The sequence below is a fragment of the Balaenoptera physalus genome (assembly GCF_965194825.1).
Source record: "Balaenoptera physalus genome assembly, contig: SUPER_7_unloc_4, whole genome shotgun sequence".
NCBI lineage: Eukaryota > Metazoa > Chordata > Mammalia > Artiodactyla > Balaenopteridae > Balaenoptera > Balaenoptera physalus.
The window spans coordinates 501,959-523,066 of record NW_028126531.1 but is presented as its reverse complement, the minus strand read 5'-3'; the positions used below and the strand labels follow the sequence as shown (position 1 = coordinate 523,066).

General features: G+C 44.8%; 2 protein-coding genes across 4 annotated transcripts in view; one reads left to right on the top strand and one right to left on the bottom strand.

Moving 5' to 3' along the window:
* LOC309665292 (serine palmitoyltransferase 1-like) overlaps positions 1-13,122 on the top strand; it is a 97,791-nt gene extending 84,669 nt beyond the window's left edge. Inside the window, exons 7-9 of one of the 3 annotated variants that reach the window (XR_014266304.1) lie at positions 5,233-5,296; positions 8,988-9,061; positions 13,052-13,122. Coding sequence is in view for 2 of the 3 variants with exons in the window: in XM_082478924.1 (XP_082335050.1) it covers positions 5,233-5,284 (52 nt within the window). In the remaining variant the exon portion in view is untranslated. Of the gene's footprint in view, positions 1-5,232; positions 5,297-8,146; positions 8,239-8,987; positions 9,404-13,051 lie in introns of those variants that run through there. The other 2 variants (XM_082478924.1, XM_082478925.1) reach the window with 2 other exon arrangements.
* Positions 13,123-14,353: 1,231 nt separating this feature from the next.
* Positions 14,354-21,039, bottom strand: LOC309665299 (spermatogenesis-associated protein 31E1-like; the record flags this gene model as incomplete). Its single annotated transcript, XM_082478937.1, has 3 exons — positions 19,460-21,039; positions 18,816-18,876; positions 14,354-18,539 (listed from the first exon to the last, which is right to left on the bottom strand). Exons 1-3 carry the CDS (start codon positions 19,479-19,481, stop codon positions 14,354-14,356), a joined length of 4,269 nt encoding a protein of 1,422 aa, XP_082335063.1. The 5' UTR covers positions 19,482-21,039.
* Between the last annotated feature and the right edge of the window lie 69 nt (positions 21,040-21,108).

The following is a 21,108-nucleotide window of genomic DNA, read 5'->3' as shown; positions in this document are numbered from 1 at the left end:
AGCCGCTTCTGCAGAATGAATTCTGTAGAAATTTTTACATAATTTCAATTTTGAATTTTGTTTAACATAACAGCATGCTTACTTTTAAAAATAAAGGAAGGAGACTGATTGATTTCTACTCTTTGCCATCCTATTTATTTATTTATTTATTTATTTAATTGTGGTCTAGTTGATGTACAATGTTGTGCCAATCTCTGTTGTACAGCAAAGTGACTCAGTTATACACATAGAGACATTTTTAAAAATATTATTTTCCATGATGGTTTATCCCAGGAGATTGGATATAGTTCCCTGTGCTTGGGTATAGTTCCCTGTGCTATACAGTAGGACCTTGTTGTTTATCCATCCTGTATATAATAGTTTGCATCTGCTATAAAATAAAATTCATTTAAAATAAAATTTATTTTCAGCTATAAAATAATTAAGTCATAGGGATGTAATGTACAGCATGGTGACTACAGTTAATAATACTGTACTGCGTATTTGAAAGTTGCTAAGAGAGTAGATCTTAAAAGTTCTCATCAGGACTTCCCTGGTGGCGCAGTGGTTAAGAATCCGCCTGTCAATGCAGGGGACATGGGTTCAATCCCTGGTCCGGGAAGATCCCACGTGCCTTGGAGCAACTAAGCCAGTGAGCCACAACTACTGAGCCCGTGTGCCCTAGAGCCCACGTGCTGCAACTACTGAAGCCTGCGCGCTCTAGGGCCCATGTGCCACAACCACTGAGCCCACATGCTGCAACTACTGAAGCCCACGTGCCTAGAGCCCGTGCTCCACAACAAGAGAAGCCACCGCAATGAGAAGCCCCTGCCTGCTGCAACTAGAGAAAGCCCACATGCAGCAACAAAGACCCAGCACAGCCAAAAGAAAATAAATTAAAAAAAAAAAAGTTCTCATCACAAGAAAAAATTCTTGTGTATGGTGATGGATGCTAACTAGATCTGTTGTGGTGATCATTTTGCAATATATGTAAATATTGAATCATTATGTTGTATACTTAAAACTAATATAATGTTCTATGTCAATTGTACCTCAATTTAAAAAAAGAAAATTTCAAGTATATATGTAAGTTGGAGAAGAGAAATGGAGAGTATTTAGAGGTGGATATGGAGGTCAAAAGAGGTATTATGTATTTATTTTTTAAGATGCAAAAAGTATGGTACCATTGTATGCTGATTGTAATGATTAAATAAAATTTTTATTGTTTATTCATGAGGTGGTGGTGTTGAATATCTGGGGCAGTATACTGCCTTGTATCTTTTTGTTGGAGAGAGTAGATAGATTCTGGTGCAAAGTGGAAGGTTTGGTCTCTGAACGGGGCATGGACGGTGAATCCACTGTGTCAGGAGGGAAGGCAGGGTGCATGGACACAATGGCCTGTAGGTGGGCAGATGTGGGGAAAATAGGGAAGTTGCCTTCCGATTGCTTCTGTCTTCTCAGGCCTATGGAAATGTCACATACAAATTGGCACTTGCCATCTACCTCTACAAAAATTAAATTATGAGCCACTGCATCTGCTGACCTTCAACACCCCCTGAAAGGAATTCAGGGTGGAGATCAGAAATGAGGCACTCTGTGCTCTGGAAAAAACTGGCAGAACAGGTCCTTAGACAGTTAGATATTTTCAGGAGATGATTTTATGAGCCCAATTCTTGCATCTCCTCATATTTAGAAAAGCACTAAAAAATTCTTCATGGTGATGTCTGCTCCTCATGACTAGCAGTAACCTTCACGAAACTAGCAGAACCTTCTGCAAAAAATATCTGCTTGATTGCATGTACTCCCCCTTCACCAAAATCACATATATACTGACCTTCTCCACTTCCTCTTTGGAGCACTTTCTCAGAGCTATTCGATATGCTGTTTCCCAGGCTATAGTCCTCATTTTGCCCCAGATAAAACTTAACTCACAACTCTCACGCTGTGCAATTGTTTTTAGTCAGCAGAAGCAAGTCATCAGCTGAGGGTGGTCACTGAGGAGGAGACTTGGGAAGTTTTCAGAAAGAGAAGATGTGAAGTATGAAATAATTTAGGAGCATGAGAGAGTGAACGGACAAAGGAATATGTTAGAATTGTTGGGCAACAATGAGGGCCCTTGTGAAGTTATTGGTCGTGAGTTAAAGTGAGACCAAAACTTAGACATCTTAGAGGAGGTCTGGTCCGGGTCAAATCCTGGTTGTTCCTGTTAGTTAGATTCATCACCTGGACCAGGTCCATTCATTGATGCCTGAGTCCCATGGAGGAGAGGACAAAGAGTTAGACGTGAAAACAAAAAAACTGTCAACAAAAGCTCTGAAATTTTGATACGTCTTTAAATTTTGTAAACCAAAGCAGAAAAGAAGACCATGTCCTCTCTCCTGCCCCTCATCAAGGGGCGCCTCAAGGAATCTGCTTTGCCACTGGTGGAATTTTCGGCCACACCAGGTGAGGATTGTAGTGCCTTTGAGGAACTTTATGGAACCTGATGAATGTGGAAGAGCTGGAGGACATCGCAGGTTCCAGGAAGATGTAGAGGATTAATGTGTAAATATCACATGGTAACTAACTAGAATGTTTCATCATCAACTACAAGACCCCTCTGGGAAATCCCAGAAGGGCTTAAATGCACTTAACTCATTACAGGCTTATAGTAGGAAGATTTCTAAACCTGGTCTTCCAAGATTCCTGTTCTCTGATTCTTCATTCAAACACTAATCTGGATACTGCTGTGAAGAGAATTTGCAGTTGTAGTTAAAACTGAATGGATTGATCTTAATACATAGAGTTTATCCAGGTGGACTGGACCCAATCAGGTAAGCACTTTGCGTACAGAGTTTGCTCCATCTGGCAGCAGAAGAGAAGGTCAGAGAGATTTGATGTACAAGGTGACTTGATAGATCATTGCTGGCTTGAAGGCAGAGGAAAACACATGAAAAGGAATGTGGGTGGTCTTAAGATGCTGAGAAAGGACTCTGGGTGACAGCCAGAAAATAAGGGACCTAACACTTCCAACAGCAAGGAACCGTATAACAACCTAAATGAGCCTAGAGGCAGATGTCTTCCTAGAGCCTCCAGACAAGGAATCTGCCTTGCTAACACCTTCCTCTCAGCCTTATGATACCCTGACCATTGAATCCAGCCTGCTGTAAACTATACGTTAATAAATGGGTGTTATTTGAAGCCACTTAGCTTGTGGTAATCTGTTATGCATCAACAGGAAACTAATACATAGTCCTTTACATTTCGTTTGCTCAGGAGCCAGATGAGTTTCAGAACTGGGTCATTTGTGCCTATGCAGGTGGCACTCAGCCAAGTAAACTGCGGCCATGTGCTATCAAGTTCTCTCTCAAATTCACCAATATACCTGGGAGTTGTGCTGGTCTCCATAGCGGTTCAGTTAACGAGGTCTTTTTCTCAAACTTGGTGGGTTGATTTTGAGCATGATTCAATTGAAAAATTATTGTTTAACATAACTCTATCCATAAATTGTTATTTGTTTATTAACGGAGAGATATTAAAACTTTTTTACAAAGAATAAAAATCTTCACTTTCAGTTTTATGTTTCATTTTTTTTTTCACTTTACTAATTTCGTTCTGAGAGAGGAAGCCTAGTCTTTTTAACAAATGATGCTGGAGAAAACGGATGTCCACAGGCTAAAAAAACTCAACCCAAACTTCACCCCTTTCACACTAATTAACTCAAAAATGGATCACAAAATTAAATATAAAATATAATACTATAAAACTTTTAGAAGAAATCCTGGGAGAAAACCTCTGGGATCTAGGGCTAGGCAAGGAGTTCTTTTTTAAGTACATTTTAATGAAATTTTATTTTCAATTGTAGATTGATGTGTACCTTCACTTATTCTGAGAAAAAATAAAATGTATTCAATTTGCCCTTCCAGGTTTATAGACAAATCACATGAATTGATCATATTATAAACCCATAGTTGGTCAACAGTAGAGCCATGCAGTGTTTTCCTGAGGAGAAACCTTTCTTTATGTTCATGAAATTTTTGGAGGATTAGGGCTGTAACTAGAGGGTCGGGGTAAGCTGGGGATTCTGCCAGTGGAGGTGAGAGCAGGGAGGGAATTCACCAAACCCAAAGACAGGCAAACCTGTCAGAAACTGCTGGAGAGAGAGGACAGTTACTTGGGATTCAAATCTGCTGATCAACCTTGGTGTGCTATGTTTTGTGGAACAATAAAAATAGTATTTTCCAGCAAAAACTGGAATAGGTAATGCAAATTTAAGGATGCTAAAACGCACACATATGTATGTGCATATATACATACACAAAACATATATATGTATACATGTATATATCTATATATACGTCTGTGTATTTTTTCCAGCTTTATTGAAGTATGATTGACAAATAAAAATTGTATATTTTTAGGTTGTACAATATAATGTTTTGATCTACATACACATTGTGAAAATGATTCCACAATCATTTCACAAAGTGAAATCAGGAAATCATACCATAATCAAGCTAATTTACATATTCATTATTTCCCATAGTTATCTTTTGTGTGCGTGTGTGCCTGTGTGTCTGTGTGTGTGGTGAGAACACTTGAGATCTATTCTTCTAGAAAACTTCAAGTATACAGTACATTATTATTAACTATAGTCACCATGCTGTACATGAAATTTCTAGAACTACTCATCTTATAACTGAAAGTTTGTACTCTCCATATTTGTAATTTAAATTGTTAGGCAATAAATATGCAGGCATATTTTCCTATCCTCTCTCTTACACATCTTTCAAATGATGTTTTGAAACATTTTCAGTTTTTTCAATAATTCAAATATAATTTTCAAACAGTCAAAAAAGCACACGGAGTTGTTTTTCACTACCCTATTTTACATATATTTGTTAGTAAATAAATGGTTCTCCAGACTGTTCAGCATATTAAATGTTAAAGTAAACAAGGGCTAATTGCTCCTTATTTTTAGAACAGTAGATTTACAATATATGTAGCTGTTACAAGTCACATATTTAAATTATTTTAAACATCTTCTTTGGTAATAGTTTTTTTTTTATGACTTTGTGTCAAAATAGAAACAATACCTCGAAGTAAATTTGCTTTTTAATCCATATTCTGTGAACACCTAAATTTCACAATGAAAAATTTCAAAACCTACAAGGATATCCATATTTGAAATATAAAATAAATGATAAATTCAATAATTGGGAATTTTCTTTGCCCTATTAAACATCAATTTTTAATGCTGTTTTATTCTTACAGATTCTTCTCAAAATATATTGGCTACTTGAGAGATGTCATTACACTCCTGTGATTTATACAGAAGGTAAGTTAGAAAACTTTAATTCTTGTGTCCATTAATTAACAAACTTTTAATAAACACTTTTCATCAGGGACTAGAGTAAGTACTGGCAATGTGGTCAGACATGCTTCACTCCTCTCTCTTGCCTGCAAGGAGCTTTCAGTGTAGTGAGGTGGATGGACCTAGAGTCTGTCATACAGAGTGAAGTAAGTCAGAAAGAGAAAAACAAATACCGTATGCTAACACGTATATATGGAATCTAAGAAAAAAAAAAAAAAAAGGTCATGAAGAACTTAGGGGCAGGACGGGAATAAAGACACAGACCTACTAGAGAATGGACTTGAGGATATGGGGAGGGGGAAGGGTAAGCTGTGACAAAGTGAGAGAGTGGCATGGACATATATACAATACCAAATGTAAAATAGATAGCTAGTGGGAAGCAGCCGCATAGCACAGGGAGATCAGCTCGGTGCTTTGTGACCACATAGAGGGGTGGGATAGGGAGGGTGAGAGGGAGGGAGACACAAGAGGGAAGAGATATGGGAACATATGTATATGTATAACTGATACACTTTGTTATAAAGCAGAAACTAACACACCATTGTAAAGCAATTATACTCCAATAAAGATGTTAAAAAAAAAAAAAGATATGCAGTAGTTGTCACAGGGGAGAAGTGCAAAGTGGTCTAGGCAACACAGCACAGGGGACCAGTCCTCATTGGGGCAGTAGAGAAGGCTTTCTGGAGTAAGCAGTGTTTAGTGAAAGGGCTGAAGAATGGGGGTGTTCTCCACGGGGTGCCAGAGTTAGCTGGTTAGGATGAGATCATTCCAACGTCTATGTTCTCCAGCCAAAACAACCAGGAACACACCTGGGAACCAGTTTAGTCTAGAACAAGTTGGATTTATTACTCATGGCAGTGAGGGAAGACACACACCATGGGGAATCCTGGGGTGTCTCAGTAAGAGGGTGTTAGAAAAGAGCTACTACAAGATTTGGGCTTTAGTTGGGTGACTTGGGAGAGGGTCTGAAAGTGATGGGCCACTTTAAATTGGATGCTGAAAGCCAAGGCAATTCTATAATTCATCTCAATAAATTTTAGCTACAAGAGGGAAGACTATAGTCAAAATAAAGCCATTACTGGAAACAAAGTAGATGTCACTCATTTTAACCAAGAGAATGGAGTGTTTGGTATTTTGGGGGGATGGCACAGTGACTTCTTTTTCTGTACTTAGAAAACAGTTGTGAATTGCCTTCACTTTATCTCACTTCATCATTATCTCAGAGTAATCTTGCTTGGCATTGGTATTCTGTGATACCTTTTGGTATTTATGTCCAGGCTTACCTCTGGATATCATCAGGGCTGTTGTTGTTTTTGCTTCTTTTTTTTTTCTCTCACAAGACAAATGAAGCATGGGGGAAGCATTTAGCTTCAATTGGAAGGCATCGTTCTAGAATTTTAGAAATCAGTGGAAAAGTACAGGTCTTCTAGCCAAACCCATACATCTGTTTGTATGAAGGACAAACAGATTAACAGAGTAAGTGCATTGGTAGCTTGAATTTATTTTCTAAGATTTGCTTAGCTCCCCTAGTCCCATTTTTTATACTTGTTATATTTTGATATAGTAAAAATTCATAAATGTGAAAACCACCAGTAAGATTTCAGTTCATCCATCTTCCCTTAAATACTTTCTCAGCCTGGGCACGTTGATTCCCTTTGCTTAGGATTTAAATCTCTTTTATCAGTACACCTCCCCAACTCTATTCAGTAGGAAACTGGTGAAATGATATCAGAGTGGGATGACATAAAACAAAGAAGACATCCACACGCACAAATAAACTGTATATAAAGTCTGCTCGTAATTTGAATACAAAGTGTTTTAATAAAAAAAATTTAACCACTGCTAAATTATCCATATACTGAGTAAAAGCAAAAATGTTACCCTAATAAAAAGAGTGTAGACATGATAGCCCATGAAGCCATGTGGGATGAAATTAAAAATAGAGTATGTCTCCAGAGATTATCAGGCAACACTTTTTTCAAGTTTGTAATGTATAGTATTTTTTTTACCATTCCTTTTTGTATTGATAAATCAATCATGTCATATCATATCATATATTTTGTATTATATGTCATATCATATCATATCAATCAGTATTTTTTACCATTCCTTTGTGTATTGATACATTAATCATGTCATGTCATAGTATATATCATTTATTATATATCATATCATGAAATGTTTCATTTGATGGTCATCTATCTGAGAGCAAGTTGCAAGATTTTCACACTTTCACTGAGTCCTTCACTGACATCCAGCTTGACCTTGACAAGTATATCTGACCTTCCCGCTGTGTTAGAGATCAGAGTGTGTGAAATACTGACAACTACTGAAGATTACTGGGTAATGTAGACAGTGTGCAGTGGATCGACCAGTATAGACTCTTAAGTCCATTTTCTACATCTAGTAATGTGTTCAAGTGATTGGTTTTGGCATCAAAACTGAAATACTTCTCTTTCTCAACTTGCTGTTCACACATTATCTTCCAATGGCAAGTGCTGACAACTACCGATGCTGCTTTCACTAAAACTTCATTACTGACTAAACTCCCCTCATCTTAGCTTAAAACCCCTGAATTGGGAGAAAGTGTATCCGATCTGCCTGTGCTTAAGCTGGATCACAGCAGTTGCTTGGCCTAATAGCTGAGACCCTTTCTCAATATGCCAGCTTGTGAGTGTGATCAGTGTTTGTGCACCCTAGGTATATTGATCTGATGTTTAAGTTTGTCTAATATTTTTACTCTCCTGCTTACTAGTCAAGTCACTATATCCATAAATTTGACTTAATGAGTCCATTTTTCTTTTCTTTCTTCAGAACTGTTTACCTGATCCAAAACACCTTCCAGTGGATTTTCTATATGTAAAACCTGTTTTTTAAATTAGTAAATAAAACTACTGCCTTCAGAATTTTGCCTCGAAAGCAACAGGATGCTTTCAACAATCTAATGTAAACGCAAACCACTGCATTCTTAACTAAAAGCCATTCTCCTGGGTATGGTGTGTGCTGCTGTTCACCAATCTCTGCTAGATGCTGCCTGAGGTCCCCCTTGCTTCTACACCCTCACACATTCCCCCTGCAGCTCTGATGCTGCTGGAAGGTCTGGAAGTTCCTGCACTGTATTCTAACTGGATCTGTGCTCTTACTACAGACTTGGGGTCCCTACCAATCCACAGCTGCATGGTGTTTGCAGGCAAGTGGGGGGAGAATGGTTCACTTACCTGTGTTATCTGCCCTCTGCCTACAAGGTGAAACTCAGGGCTGACGGGGTCCCTTTGAGTTTCAGAGTTTGGTGAAACAGATATTCTAGAGTTTATTCATGGTTCTCCTTCTCCCTGGACAGGCCACACACATGTGCTTTGCCTGACAGAGCCCAGAGCCCATGGCTGTTTTGGATTCTGGTTTGATTCCTTAGAAAAGGCCAGGAATCTGGTTCATGTCAGTGTTCTCCAACATTTCTATCCTTCTCCTACTCAGTAAAAAGTTTTCTGAGCATGAAGATCCAGTGTGTATATTTATGCATTTGCAAATTAAATGCATGTTCTATGGTTCCGTAATTTATATGCAAGACAAAGATTATACAGATATAGGAATTTTAAAAGAATGAGATGAGGAGGAATGCAAATGGAAGTTCTAACATTTTCTTCCTGCCTCCTAGCATACTGTCTTGTCCACTCTGACTGGCGGGCTTCCCCATCAAGAAGTCTCTTAGTGAAACTCCATGCTGCTCAGGTGAGGGGGTGTGTGGGGACATGGGGGCAAAGCAGGGATGGTATTTCCAGGAACTGGATTTTGTGTACTTTTGCCTTCAACTCTCAAAATCTGCATGGATGACCTTGAATTGCAGGTGGATTCAAGATTCAGAGAGTTAATGTTTTTCATGATGGAGTTCTATCCAGAGAAGTGGATGTGGATCACACTACATTGCATTGTTTTTCCTGGAAGTTTCTTTCTCTTGTTATTCTTTTCCTTTTAAGCCATGTTATGATGAAAAATAACAGACTGTTATCAAAGAAGGGTAGTATACTCTTAAATACTTTAAGTGGCACAATGAATTTTTTTTTTTTTTTTTTTTTTGCTAAAACAGTAATACGTGCCATAACCTCGTGGTGGTGGAAATAATTTACACTAGGTTTATCATCTGGATGATCTATGAAAAGGATTCTTTCACACAGGTTATATGATGTAGCAGAGGAAGCATTTGGTCTGCGTCAGTTGTGGAAAGCGAGTATCTGTATGGTTTGGGGAATCCCTCTCTGTCTCAGGGTCCCCATTTGTTCATTAGGTGACCAGACTACAGAAGAGGCCACAGTCATTTTTTGGTAATGACTTTCCTTCATCATCCTCCTTCTCCTGTTCCCTCCCCACTCCTGCTCTCCTCCTTCTCCTCTTCTTCTTCCTCGCCTAATCTCCTTCATCTAAAGTCCGCAGTAAGTCCCCAGACAGACAACGCAGGAGGGCTATAGGATGTAGGGTGGTGAAAGGCAGGGTCATCTAGGAGTAACTAGAGGGAAGGAGCAGCACCCATCACTTTGGCCAAGTTGTAGTTCCTCCTTCAATTATGGACAAATCTTTTAGGTGGTATCCTGGCCGTGGCCAGCAGACCCTAGACCTGCCTGTCCTTCTTGATCTACTCTTTGCAAATCCTTTCATCAGATAGCTTTGGGGGAGTCCTTCCAGTTTTAATAGACTAAAATTTATGTACTTATTTGTGGGGCAAATGTATCTCAGCTGCCTACCTGAAGTCCCCACCTTTTTTTCTTCTACTGGGAAAATTCAAGGAAATGTAATGGTTTTTCCAGAAACTTTGTGCCGGTTGTTCTGTTTACCCTCATGTTCCATTCCATGAGGGATGAGAATGGCCATAGAGCCTAATTTATAAACCGCATATCCTATGCATCACTTATGTAAAAATATTCTAGCCCACAAATCTTAAAAAAAGAATGTTAATGCATCCCATCCAGAGGACCAGCTAAAGCACACACACACACACACACACAAATGCTTAGACCAAAGAGCTGTGTCACTCAAATTTCTTGTTATCAGGATGAGATGAGACAACTGTGTTTTCCTGTGAAAGATGACAGTATTTCCTAAATCCTCATGTATTTTGTTGGGAATTACATTATTTTATAATGCCTCTTACTAGAATTTAGTTTTATCTCAAACACATGGTTTAGAAATATTGGCTTAAACTTCCAAGAAGAGAGTGTCATTTTCATGAATGTGAGATGTTGTAGTTGTGGGTATCTATAGGAAAACGACGAGCTAGTCTAGTTAGTAAATACTGTTGATTGGCTATTAGAGGACATCTGTGGCTACTTTCCAAAGTTCTGTGATTCAGTAACATAAGAAAATGTCACAAAGGGAGCACATTTCAAAAAATTAATAGCTATGATTTTGTAAAATATTTTACAGCCTGAATATTTGTTTTTCTTAATTAAAGAAAATACACAGGGCCCTCACATCAGCTCACTCCTCTCTTTTGAGAGAAAGGACCATGACACTGTTACCCCACAGAGTGACCTGAGAGACTTAACCGGACATAATACTTGACATCTGTACATTATCCAGTTTTTACCATGTAAAGGGCAACAGAATTTATGACCAATGAGAAATATGTAGTCTCAACTGAGTGCACAATTTGGAAAGTATTAGGCAGACAGTGAGACCTCTATTATTATTATAATAGAAATGCTGATTAAAGATATACTTTCTTTAACAGATGTTAAAATGCCAATTCCCAAGCGATATGAGGTAATATATATTTCAAGCACCAATTAAGTGACATATTTTCTAAGATTTCAAAATTCTTTTAAGCAATGTATCCTTTTTGTAGCCCTATAATAAATAAATAAAATATAAATTTCCTGAGTCTTGGAAAATGCACGTTTCTTATAATTATATAAAATATGAATTCTTCTAAATGGTTCAGAAGTTTAAGTTATCACAGGTGAACATTAGGATTTTTTCACGTTCTAGAGACACGCATACCATACAACCATCTTGACTGTACTACTGTATTTTAAAAGGAGTAAAATAAACAATATCATTTAATATTAGGCAGTTAAGTACAAATATGCCAGATAATGTAATAGAGATATTGCCAAAAATCTGTCACATTTGTGAATAAGCTTCGTGTGTCTGATAAGGTGGCTCACTTCATTGAAAAATAAAGCAAACCTCACAAACCTGACACAAGCTATTCTGTGCGAAATCCCACGCCATTTGCACAGCTAGGAAGTAGGGGTTAGATGCCTCTTTGCTGGTTCATTTCACCATGGATCCCACTTGCTGTAGGCCTCTCTACATCATGTTTCCAAAGGAGAGAAGTCACTTTGAGTGCAGGAACTTGTCCCCAGCAAAACAAAGCATGTGACCCCCTGATGCCATTTGACTGAACGATATTTAAAATTGGACAAAGATTTTTCCCTCATTAGATGCTGGCAGAGTTTTGCTTCTTTTCAAAGTCTGTCATTCTTTCAACTGTGAGTCAGAGCTCAAGCAAACTAAAACCTGTGAAGGAAAGGATTTTGCGGGTTTTCATGGGGAATCTGTAATTCTTCTTTTTCAGAAGTAATTAAAAACTACACAAGAATTTTCTCTGGGGGCACTGGTACTGATCTCCTCCTGCACCTTCAGTTTGCTACATGGCTTGGGATCCATTCAGAGCCGGCTGGTGGCTCAGGCTCATTTGAGTGGGTGTCAGGCCACTGTTTGAAGGGTCTCTGTGGTCTTGCTGGGGCGCTGGGCGCCTGTGTGTGGACTGCATGGAACTGTGTGCAGGTGCCTTGAGATTTCTCTTCTCAACGAGGGCTCTGTATAAGGCTCCTGTGAGAGGTCTCTGTGAAGTCTATGTATTATCTCTGAGAGGTCCCTGTGTGGGGTGAGTGTGGGTCCCCGTGTGGAACCAGTGTGGGTCCCCGTGTGGAATCAGTGTGGGTCCCCGTGTGGGGTGAGTGTGGGTCCCCGTGTGGAATCAGTGTGGGTCCCCGTGTGGGGTGAGTGTGGGTCCCCGTGTGGGGTCAGTGTGGGTCCCCGTGTGAGTGTGGGTCCCCGTGTGGGGTCAGTGTGGGTCCCCGTGTGGGGTCAGTGTGGGTCCCCCTGTGGGGACTCTTAGTGGGGGGCCCTCCATTGCTGGCCTTTCTGCACCGCACAGAAGGAGAAGGGCAAAGGGACTTGCAGCTTCTTGTTTCTTGCTGTTTGTCACTGTCCCTCTGTGTCACTTCTCCCGACAGGTGCCTTGGGCGTCCAGCACCCTCAAACCCAGCACTCACCTCTTGGTGCCCCTGAGAGGACCCGGCAGCAGTCAGGCTCAGGGGCCCCGCTCTGTGCCAGCCTCTCCTGAGCTCTGGAAGTTGTTCTGTGCTCTGGGTCCCAGCCCCTCCCAGGGCCCCTGGCTGTGCCCCCAGTGCTGTGTCTGCCCCGGAGGAGGGGGCCCAGAGGTGAGACCTGGCTCCAGGGAGAAACCACAGCACAAGCAGGCCTGTGGCCGCTCCCCCTCAGCAGGTCCTGGTCCCGCATGTTGGGGTCCTGACAGGCGTAGGGCAGGGCCATTCAAGCTGTCACCTGGATCAGGGGACCCTCTGGAGCAGAACTCTGCAGCACGGGAGTGACTGTGACACAGAGCCCCCGATTGCTCTGTAGAATTGCTCCTGTCTCCCTGGTTTCCCGTGTGGACGGGCCGGGGAGGAAAGCTGACGGCACCCTCGTTCTCCGCAGGTCACTTCCCGCCCGCTGGGTGACACATCCTGTCTGCTGGCCTCTTCCCCCTCCAGGCTGTGGGGTGAGCAAGGCTGACAGCAGGTGAGACTTGCTACGACCCCAGCACAGTCCCTGAGCCTGTTAAGTCCCACTTATCCCCTGGGGGCCTCCTTGGGCCACGCGTGTAGGTAAAGGTCACAGACCGCGAGTCTGTCGTGAGCTCCCAGTCCTGTGAAAGTTGATTAAATACATTGTGGGGAAGTGAACCTTCCCTGCTTGGGGGCTCCACGGCCTCTGGGAGCCTGGCCCTCTGTGGAGGAGCTCCAGGGGCCTTCCCTCTGTCTGGGCTCTGGGAGCTGGAGTAGGGGGAGAGTCTGGGCTGGGGCCACCATAAGCCGCTGGCCCCTGACTTCTTTTCTCTGGGCCTGTACACGGTGGTGGGACGCCAGGGGCTCCCTGGTCACTGCGCCATTTATGGGCGCCTCTGCCACTTGCCTCCTTCCCCTGCATCCCACCCTCGGGGCACATGACAGACAGTGAGGTGACTGCACACACAGTCACACCCCTGCTCGTTCCCCAGGGGGCGGGGAGCACTGTGAGTAGGGCTGTCCTCTCCTCCGGGGCAGGGGTGGACGGCCCTCGGCGGCCTCCATGCTCGTCACCTCACACCCTCAGACCTGGGAGTGCGCGGTCCTCCTCCTCACCGCTGCTCCAGAGTGTGAGAAGGACAGAGGACGCGTGACGCTCCCGGCCCACCTCAATCCCAGCTCCATCGGGGAGAGGAGGAGCTTCCAGGGCAGGCATCATCTATCCCCACCAAGACATGGGGGCAAGGTTTCTGCCACGTCTGGACTCTGGGCTAGCACTGCCCCCAAACTCCTCTCCTTATTCTGACATGTGAACTTGTCTCTGACACTTTCTGGAGCCTGAGGGGAATTTCAGCCTCTGCAGACCCCTCCCCTACAGTCCCACAAGTTCAAGGTAGAGAGAGAGCAGGAGAGGACTGAGCCGGTTCCTGAGAAGGGGGAGGTCTTTAGGTTTAGTTCACCTTGACACGTCCTGAATGCTGTTGCTTGTTTCTGTAATGCTGCTATTATGGAAACTTAAATGCAGTGAGGGAATTGAGGTGAGGATGGGTATTCCACGCTGGGATCAACCTCCCTCCATGGCCCCATCCCATCTGGAAGCCAAAGCAGGCACCTGGGAAGAGTGGACCCTGATCCCTTCCCTTCCCCCCAGCAGGGCACAGACAGAGGCCACCACCTCTCATGAGAAGAAACATTTATTTTGGGAAACAAAAATTGTGGTAGGAAGAAGCCATTAACACATAGACAATGTGTTAACATGAGAAGAAACAGGTTTTCTTTGCATGACCTGCACTTTTCCTTGCACTGCTTTCCTACCAGGAGAGGCATGAGAAGCACACTCTGGTTGACCAGAGGGAACACATTTTTGAGGACATGTTGGATGATGGCGCAGGTGGCCTGAGTCACCTGCCACCCTTGGTCTACGCTGGCAGGGTCTGACTGGGGACTCCAGTTCCCTGGGTGGGAAGGCCAACTTGTCGCCTCTGCCTCTGGTATGCCTGCTGTTGTTAAGGTAGCTGTGGTCCTTGGGGGTGGCTTGGTGACTGTAGGCTGTATCTTTCAACACTCTTCTCTGTTCTGAAGAGGAGAGAACCCTGTGGTAGTGCGAATGCCCCTCTGCTGGGGCCTGGAGCTGTTCTGGGTGCTGATTTAACTCTGAGGCACAGAGTCCTTGGTGAAGCCCCAGTTTGTCTACTAGGACCTGTCCAACAGCTGTTCCAATCGCCCGAGGATCAATAGCCCTGCTCTCTACAACAGATTTGCCTTTGATTGGTTCCTGGTGGTGAGCAGTGGCTGATACAGGCTTGCCTTTTTGAAGGGATTTTTCTGTTCCTTTGCCTTTTTTATTGTGGCTAAGATACTGCAGAAAGTGCCTAAGATACTGCAGAAAGTGCCTTGTCCATTTTTGGCTTTCTGGTGAAAGCTCTCTCTTCTCTGGCGAGAGCTGGGGGTGTTTGCTCCCAAGGGACTCTCCTCTTTCCCTGACCTGAGAAGCGTGGCTCATCCCACTTGCTTGAGAAGCCTTTAGTCCTGAAGACCTTTCTTCATACTCTCCCGGTTTGGGCCTCCAATCGTCCTCCCTCTCATCAGTTGGGGCAAACATCTTGCTCTGGCTGTTCATTTCTTCATCCTCTTCTGGTTTGAGCCTCTCACAGACCTCCCCATCATCAGTTGAGGCAAACTGGCCCTTACACGGGTCCCTAACCTTTGCTTTCCAGGGTTCCTGTTGTCCCTGGTTGCTTCTCGTTTCTTCATGTTCTCCTGGTTGCAGTCTCCTAACGCTCCTGCACTCCTCAGCTGGGGCAAGCGTCTCGCTCTGGCTTCTTGTTTCTTCATGCTGTCCTGGTTGGGGCTTCGTGAAACCCCTCCACTCCTCAGCTGATGCGAGCACCTCCCTCTGGCCCTTCATTTCTTCATGCTCTTTTGGTTGGGGCCCCTTAAAGTCCCTCCACTCCTCAGTTGGGGCAGACATCTTGCTCTGGCTGTTCATTTCTTCATCCTCTTCTAGTTCGAGCCTCTCACAGACCACCCCCTCATCAGCTGAGGCAAACTGGCCCTTACACGGGTCCCTAATTTTTGGTTTTCTGGGTTCCTCTTGTCCCTGGCTGCTCCTCATTTCTTCATGCTTTCCAGGTTGGAGCCTCTTAAAGCCCCTCCACTCCTCAGTTGGGACAGACATCTCACTCTGGCTCTTAAATGAGTCCTTAAGTTTTGGTTTTCTGAATTTCTGCTGCCCCTGGCTGCTCTGTTCACTCACGTTGAGGTCATATGGCACCACCTGGAAAGCTGGCGCGTCCTCACTAGCATGTTCCCTCTGGGAACTGGAAAGAGACCTATGAGAAGCCAAGATGTCTGCAGGAAGGAGCACATCAGTGTGAGAGTCTTGAAGGAGCTCACCAGTGGCACGGCCTTGAGCCACCTGTGTTTTAAGGCATGGCTCCTTTGGATGTTGGGCAACTGACTTTGTTGGTAGTGACAGGGTTTTGCTAGCGGCTGGAAACCCCAAGACAGTCCCATTCTCCCAGCTTCTGCCCATGAGGTTGACTGTGGGCATCTGATAAGGCAGTCTGCCCTCCTGTCCAGTCAGAGGGGCCTCTGAGGGCCCATACCTGTCAGCAGGTGAAGTCTTTCCCAGGGCCCTCTGGATTTCTGTATGCTCAGGTGAGGGAACAGGGAGGGGACTCACCAGGGTGGGAACTGTTGCTTTTGTTATCACTTTCATTCCCTGATGGGGCTGAGGTTTTCCCAAGAACTTATTAGCAAAGTTGGCTTTTGAGTGTGCCCCAGATTGCCAGGTGGCAGAGGGGGAAAAGGTGGACCTTGGAGAGGACAAGGGTTGAGCCCCACATGGCTTGAGATTTATGGGCTCAAAGGCCTGTTTGGGTAGGCCCCACCTGTGCCTTACCCGCCACCTTATAATATGTGCTTCCAGCATCTGCTGAATGCTTGGACTGAGGAAGGAAAGCATACGGGAGGAGTTTACACAGGGTTTCCAAGACTTCAAGGGTGCTAGATTTCTGATTTCCTCGTGAGGGTGGGGCTTAGAAAAAACACAGTTGGCAGCAAGCCAGGATTGACGCACAATCACAGGGATCAAACCTTGATTAATCTGCGTCGACTTTGTGCTCAAATGGGCTTTCAAGATTTTTTCTAGATGTTTCTTCTCTGGGCTACTGGGTAAAGAGTTTCCAGAGTCACTCATCAAGGGCCTCATCAGGTATCTTTCTGACTCCTTTTCAGAGTTTCTTTGCAGAAACTTCCCTGGGAGCCTGGCCCCGGAGGAAGCTTTTGAGATCCTCCTCAGACATGGCCTTAGACCCTTGCAGAAATCCTTCCCTGGTTGAAATTGCATTTGACCCTTCCTATGGGATCTCCTAGGGTGCCTGGACCTTATCTTCTGTGGGTCCAGTCTCCTTTTGCCTGTAAAAGCAGAGGGCTGCCAGGGTCCCTGCTTGCCCTGTGCCTGATAAGTCCTTAAAAATTGGCACTGAGAGGAACTCAATTCCAGAGACAGAGACAGGTGGATACTGAGGCACAGGCCCCTCTTGGTTTGATCTTTGATGAGCCTCTTTTGAAGATGTTGCTTCTGGAGATCAGGGCCAATTAAGTCCTCATGATGAATAGAAACTGACCTTTGGGCCTGAGAGCGCCCCCTCTCTTGGGGAAGGTTGAGATTGAGTTGGCTAAAGCCTTTCTGAGATCTTTTGACCACAGAGGATGAAGGCTTCCCACTTTTCAGTTGCTTCTGCAACAAGGGGCATTTCAGACATTGAGTTTCAGTTGGGATAAAATATGGTGTCTTGTTCTGAAATGTAGGACAATCTAGTCCACAGGTACTCATCTGGGGTGGAGAATAAGGTGGTCTGAATGGGAGAGAAGATGGGAGGTAGGGCTGGGCCTGGATCTGAGCCAGAGGTGAGGACTGGCACAGAGGCAAGGTTTGAGTGAAAGGCTGGGGTGGGACCCCTGGGCAGGGCAAGACTGCGGCCTGGGAAGGACCTAAAGGTATTCTAGGTTGAATTGAAACTGGAAAGCCATTAGAAACTCCACTGAATAAAACAAAGGGTGCCTGCTGTTGAGTAGAGCTCCTAGTAGGCACCAGGGACTCGCTGTGCAGAGAGGGGTGACCACAGTAGAGGTGGGTGTATGTCAGTTCCAAGTGGTCCCTCAAGACCTCGGAGTGTAAGAGCTGCCGAGGACCGGGTAGCTGCTCTGTTTTGTCTTTCCTGTTCCAGAAAGATTGAGGGGTTGTGTTGTCCTGCTCAGCACCCAGTGATTTCCACACATTCCCTAAAGTGTTCAGGTGGTAGTCTGAGCTCATTTGTTCCGAGAATGACCCATCCTTTTCTTTCCCCTTATGAATCTTTAGTTCTACTTTCTTGGTGATTAGAATCTCCAGCAGCTTCTGGACTTCAGGGTTGACAAGTGAGGGGCTACCAGTCTCTACCTGCTTGTCTGTGGGCTCTTCCTGGAATGGGGCCCCTGGTGGCTGGTGGGACAGGTGTTCTTGCCGGGACTCACTCTGTGATGAGGTGGGGAAGAACAAGGCCTTGGTAGTCTTCCACCAGAAGGACAGGAACAAAATGGGATAGCATGCAAGGCCAAGACTCAAGATGGCTGCGATGGTAGATGCCAAAAAAGAGTTACCTGGAGGTGAGCTCTTTGCAACAGTGCCAAGGGTGATTCTCTTCAAGTTGGATTGGTCTTGAGGTTCTTTTGACAGGGTGGAGGCCACAGGTAAAGAGCCCTGGGTCAGAGGAGCCAGGGCAGCTGATGGGCACGTGGCAGGAACAGCCTTTTCTGAAGGTTCCCTGCAGGGCTGGTGGGCTCCAGCAGACGCTGCTCTGCACACTTCACCAGGGGGGTCTTGATAGGAGAGCTGATGAGAGCTGCCCTTGTCAGGGAGCCTCCCCAGGTGGCTTCAGGAGACATGAGGCACAAGCTGCAGCCAGGAGCCCCCAGGGCCAGGAGGGCTGGGCAGGCCAGGCAGGGGTGGGCACCTGTGGCCCACAGCCCTCCACAGCCCCCATGCTGACTTCACAGTGCTCCTGCTGTCCCTCACCCCAGGGCTTTGGCCATACCCCACCCTCAGCGCTCCCCCTCCCAGCTCAGCCCCAGGCTGCCTGCAGCCCAGGTGTCACACCATAGGCTTTGGGTGGAAGAAGAACCCAGGAGAGAAGGGGAAGGTTCTTTACCTTTGTAGAAGTGAAGTCAGGGCCCGAACCTCTTCCAGCTCTTGCAGGCAATCTCTGAAAACTGGAAAACAGCAGACTGGGTCATGGTGGTGAAGGCAAGGGCTTAGGGGGTCTTACAGGAGGCTGAGTGCTGTGTCCCTTTAAGGGGACACCATTGGGAGATTGGAGCCCAAGCACCAGCGTCCAGGGCCACATGATCCCTGACAGTGATGGCGAAGCTCATGAAAGGGTTTATCATTTACAAAGTACTTCCATATCCATTACCCCTTGCTGCCCTCCCATCCTCCCTGTGGGGGACAATGGGCAGGGGTCACATCACAGAGGAATCTGAGCAAAGTTAAACAACTTGTCCACGGTCGGACCTGGAGGTCCCGCCTCCCAATCCAGGCGCTATTGGTCCACTGTAGGCCACACACCCCTGCTGGGCCACACCCTTTTCCGGGCCCCTTACTGCTTCGTTGTGCACATGGAATCTGGGAAGTATCTGGGTTCTGCCCTCCTTCCCAGGAACCTCCCTGAGGGTTCTGTTTCTTGAGGCACAGGCCCTGCCACTGGCCTCCTCGGAGCCTGTGGAGTGGGCCCTCAGGGCTGGGAGAGATGGGGCCTAACCCTCGGGGCACACAGGGCTGAATGGCACAACTTACCTTTCAAAGCTCTGTTTTTCATCTTAACCTTGTGTTTCCCCCTCCACTCCGTCTGATGCTGAGAGACAGAAAAAACGAGGACCTGGGACCCAATTCTCACTCTCCCCTCTCTAGACAAGCATCAGACACTCAGTGTTCATACATAATATGACTTTTTACATTTAACTAACAGAGCTCTGTGGTTTTTCTTTCCTTTCACTCATTTTTAAAGAGGATAAAAATATTTTCTGTTTTCCTTCTCTGAAGAACATAAAGAAGGATTTTCAATGTGAGATTCACCCTGGATTTCTTTTGTCACTGTTCCTCTGCTCAAGAAACACACACATTCTCTGAACTACGGGTTCATCTGAGCTCCAACAGGTGGGTCTCTGCTTCCCGAGGCCAGGGCCACTCCAACCCCCGCTCTGAGGCTCTCAGGGCCTCAGCACTGCCAGCAGATCAGCCCTCATCCGAGACACGTGTTCACAGCTGGTGATCCATTGCTCATGGGCCTGTCCTCTGGCTGAGACTGAACTCAGTATCCAGTCCTCGACCTCCGGTCACTGTGTGTGAGACTTGCCCTGGAGCCCTCTACCACACCTGGACAACTGGTCTGAGATCTTTGGATACAAATCCTAGTGTTCACTCTATCCCCTGCCCAGGCTGGCTTGCCCTTAGAGGGATGATGTCCTATTCTTAGGAGTAGATGTCCTATTCTTTCCCATTTCAGGAGTCTCTGAAGTTGATTCAGAAAAGTGGAAATAATAATAGAAAAGAAGGGAGAAGCATGTGCTTGTGGGTCTGGCCCAAGGGTTCTTTACCTTCGTGATGTTTCCATGTTTCCTAGGAGGTGGTGAAGATAGATTATTCTGGAGGTAGGAGAGTAACAGGAAATAGAGCCCCAGTCCACACAGAAAGCCAAGGATGGTGGCACTCGCCCAGGAAGTGCGACTGGAGTACAGCCAAGTATCAAAAGTGCTTTTCAGAGAAAAGAGAGGATTCTCCATCATCTGAATCACATTGCTGGCTTCAGGCAACTGAGCACAGGATGTGTACTTGGGGACTGAAGTCCTAGGCCTACATCATAGAGCTGTGGTCTGGTCACAAAGGGCTCTTGAGGGTGGAGGAGGGAGTAATAGAGGAGGAGGCTGGACCACGGCCCCTCCCCACCATCCGCCCCACAGCTCTATCCCTCCACCCTCATGGGTCTTCTAGACCTTAGTCAATTTTCTATTCATTCCACCTGGAAATCACATTTTTCCTGGTTCCTCAGATCTCTTGGGGATTTTGAAAGATTCCCTTTCTCTCGTATTGAATCATTACTTATTTCAGCAGAAGCTGAAGATACAATAGGAAGGCCATTAATATACAGTACACTTTTTGCTTCCCTTTCCAATTTTAGTGATTCTGGAATCATCATTTAATGTTGTGATAATATTCAATTGAGAAACTTAAGTTTTCTGTTTTTTGACAAATAATTTGAGCCCTCAACAAACAAAAGTTTTTTTTTTTTTTATTAATTCAAGTGATCTGCGGATTATCCAGTTCATTTGGATAATACCCTCCATAGGTATGGATCTCTTTCTAATTAATGTTGTCTGGAGAGAAAGATGAAAACAGCTTTTCACAATTTAAATGTCATTGGTCTCCTGTCAGAATACGTTTTTATT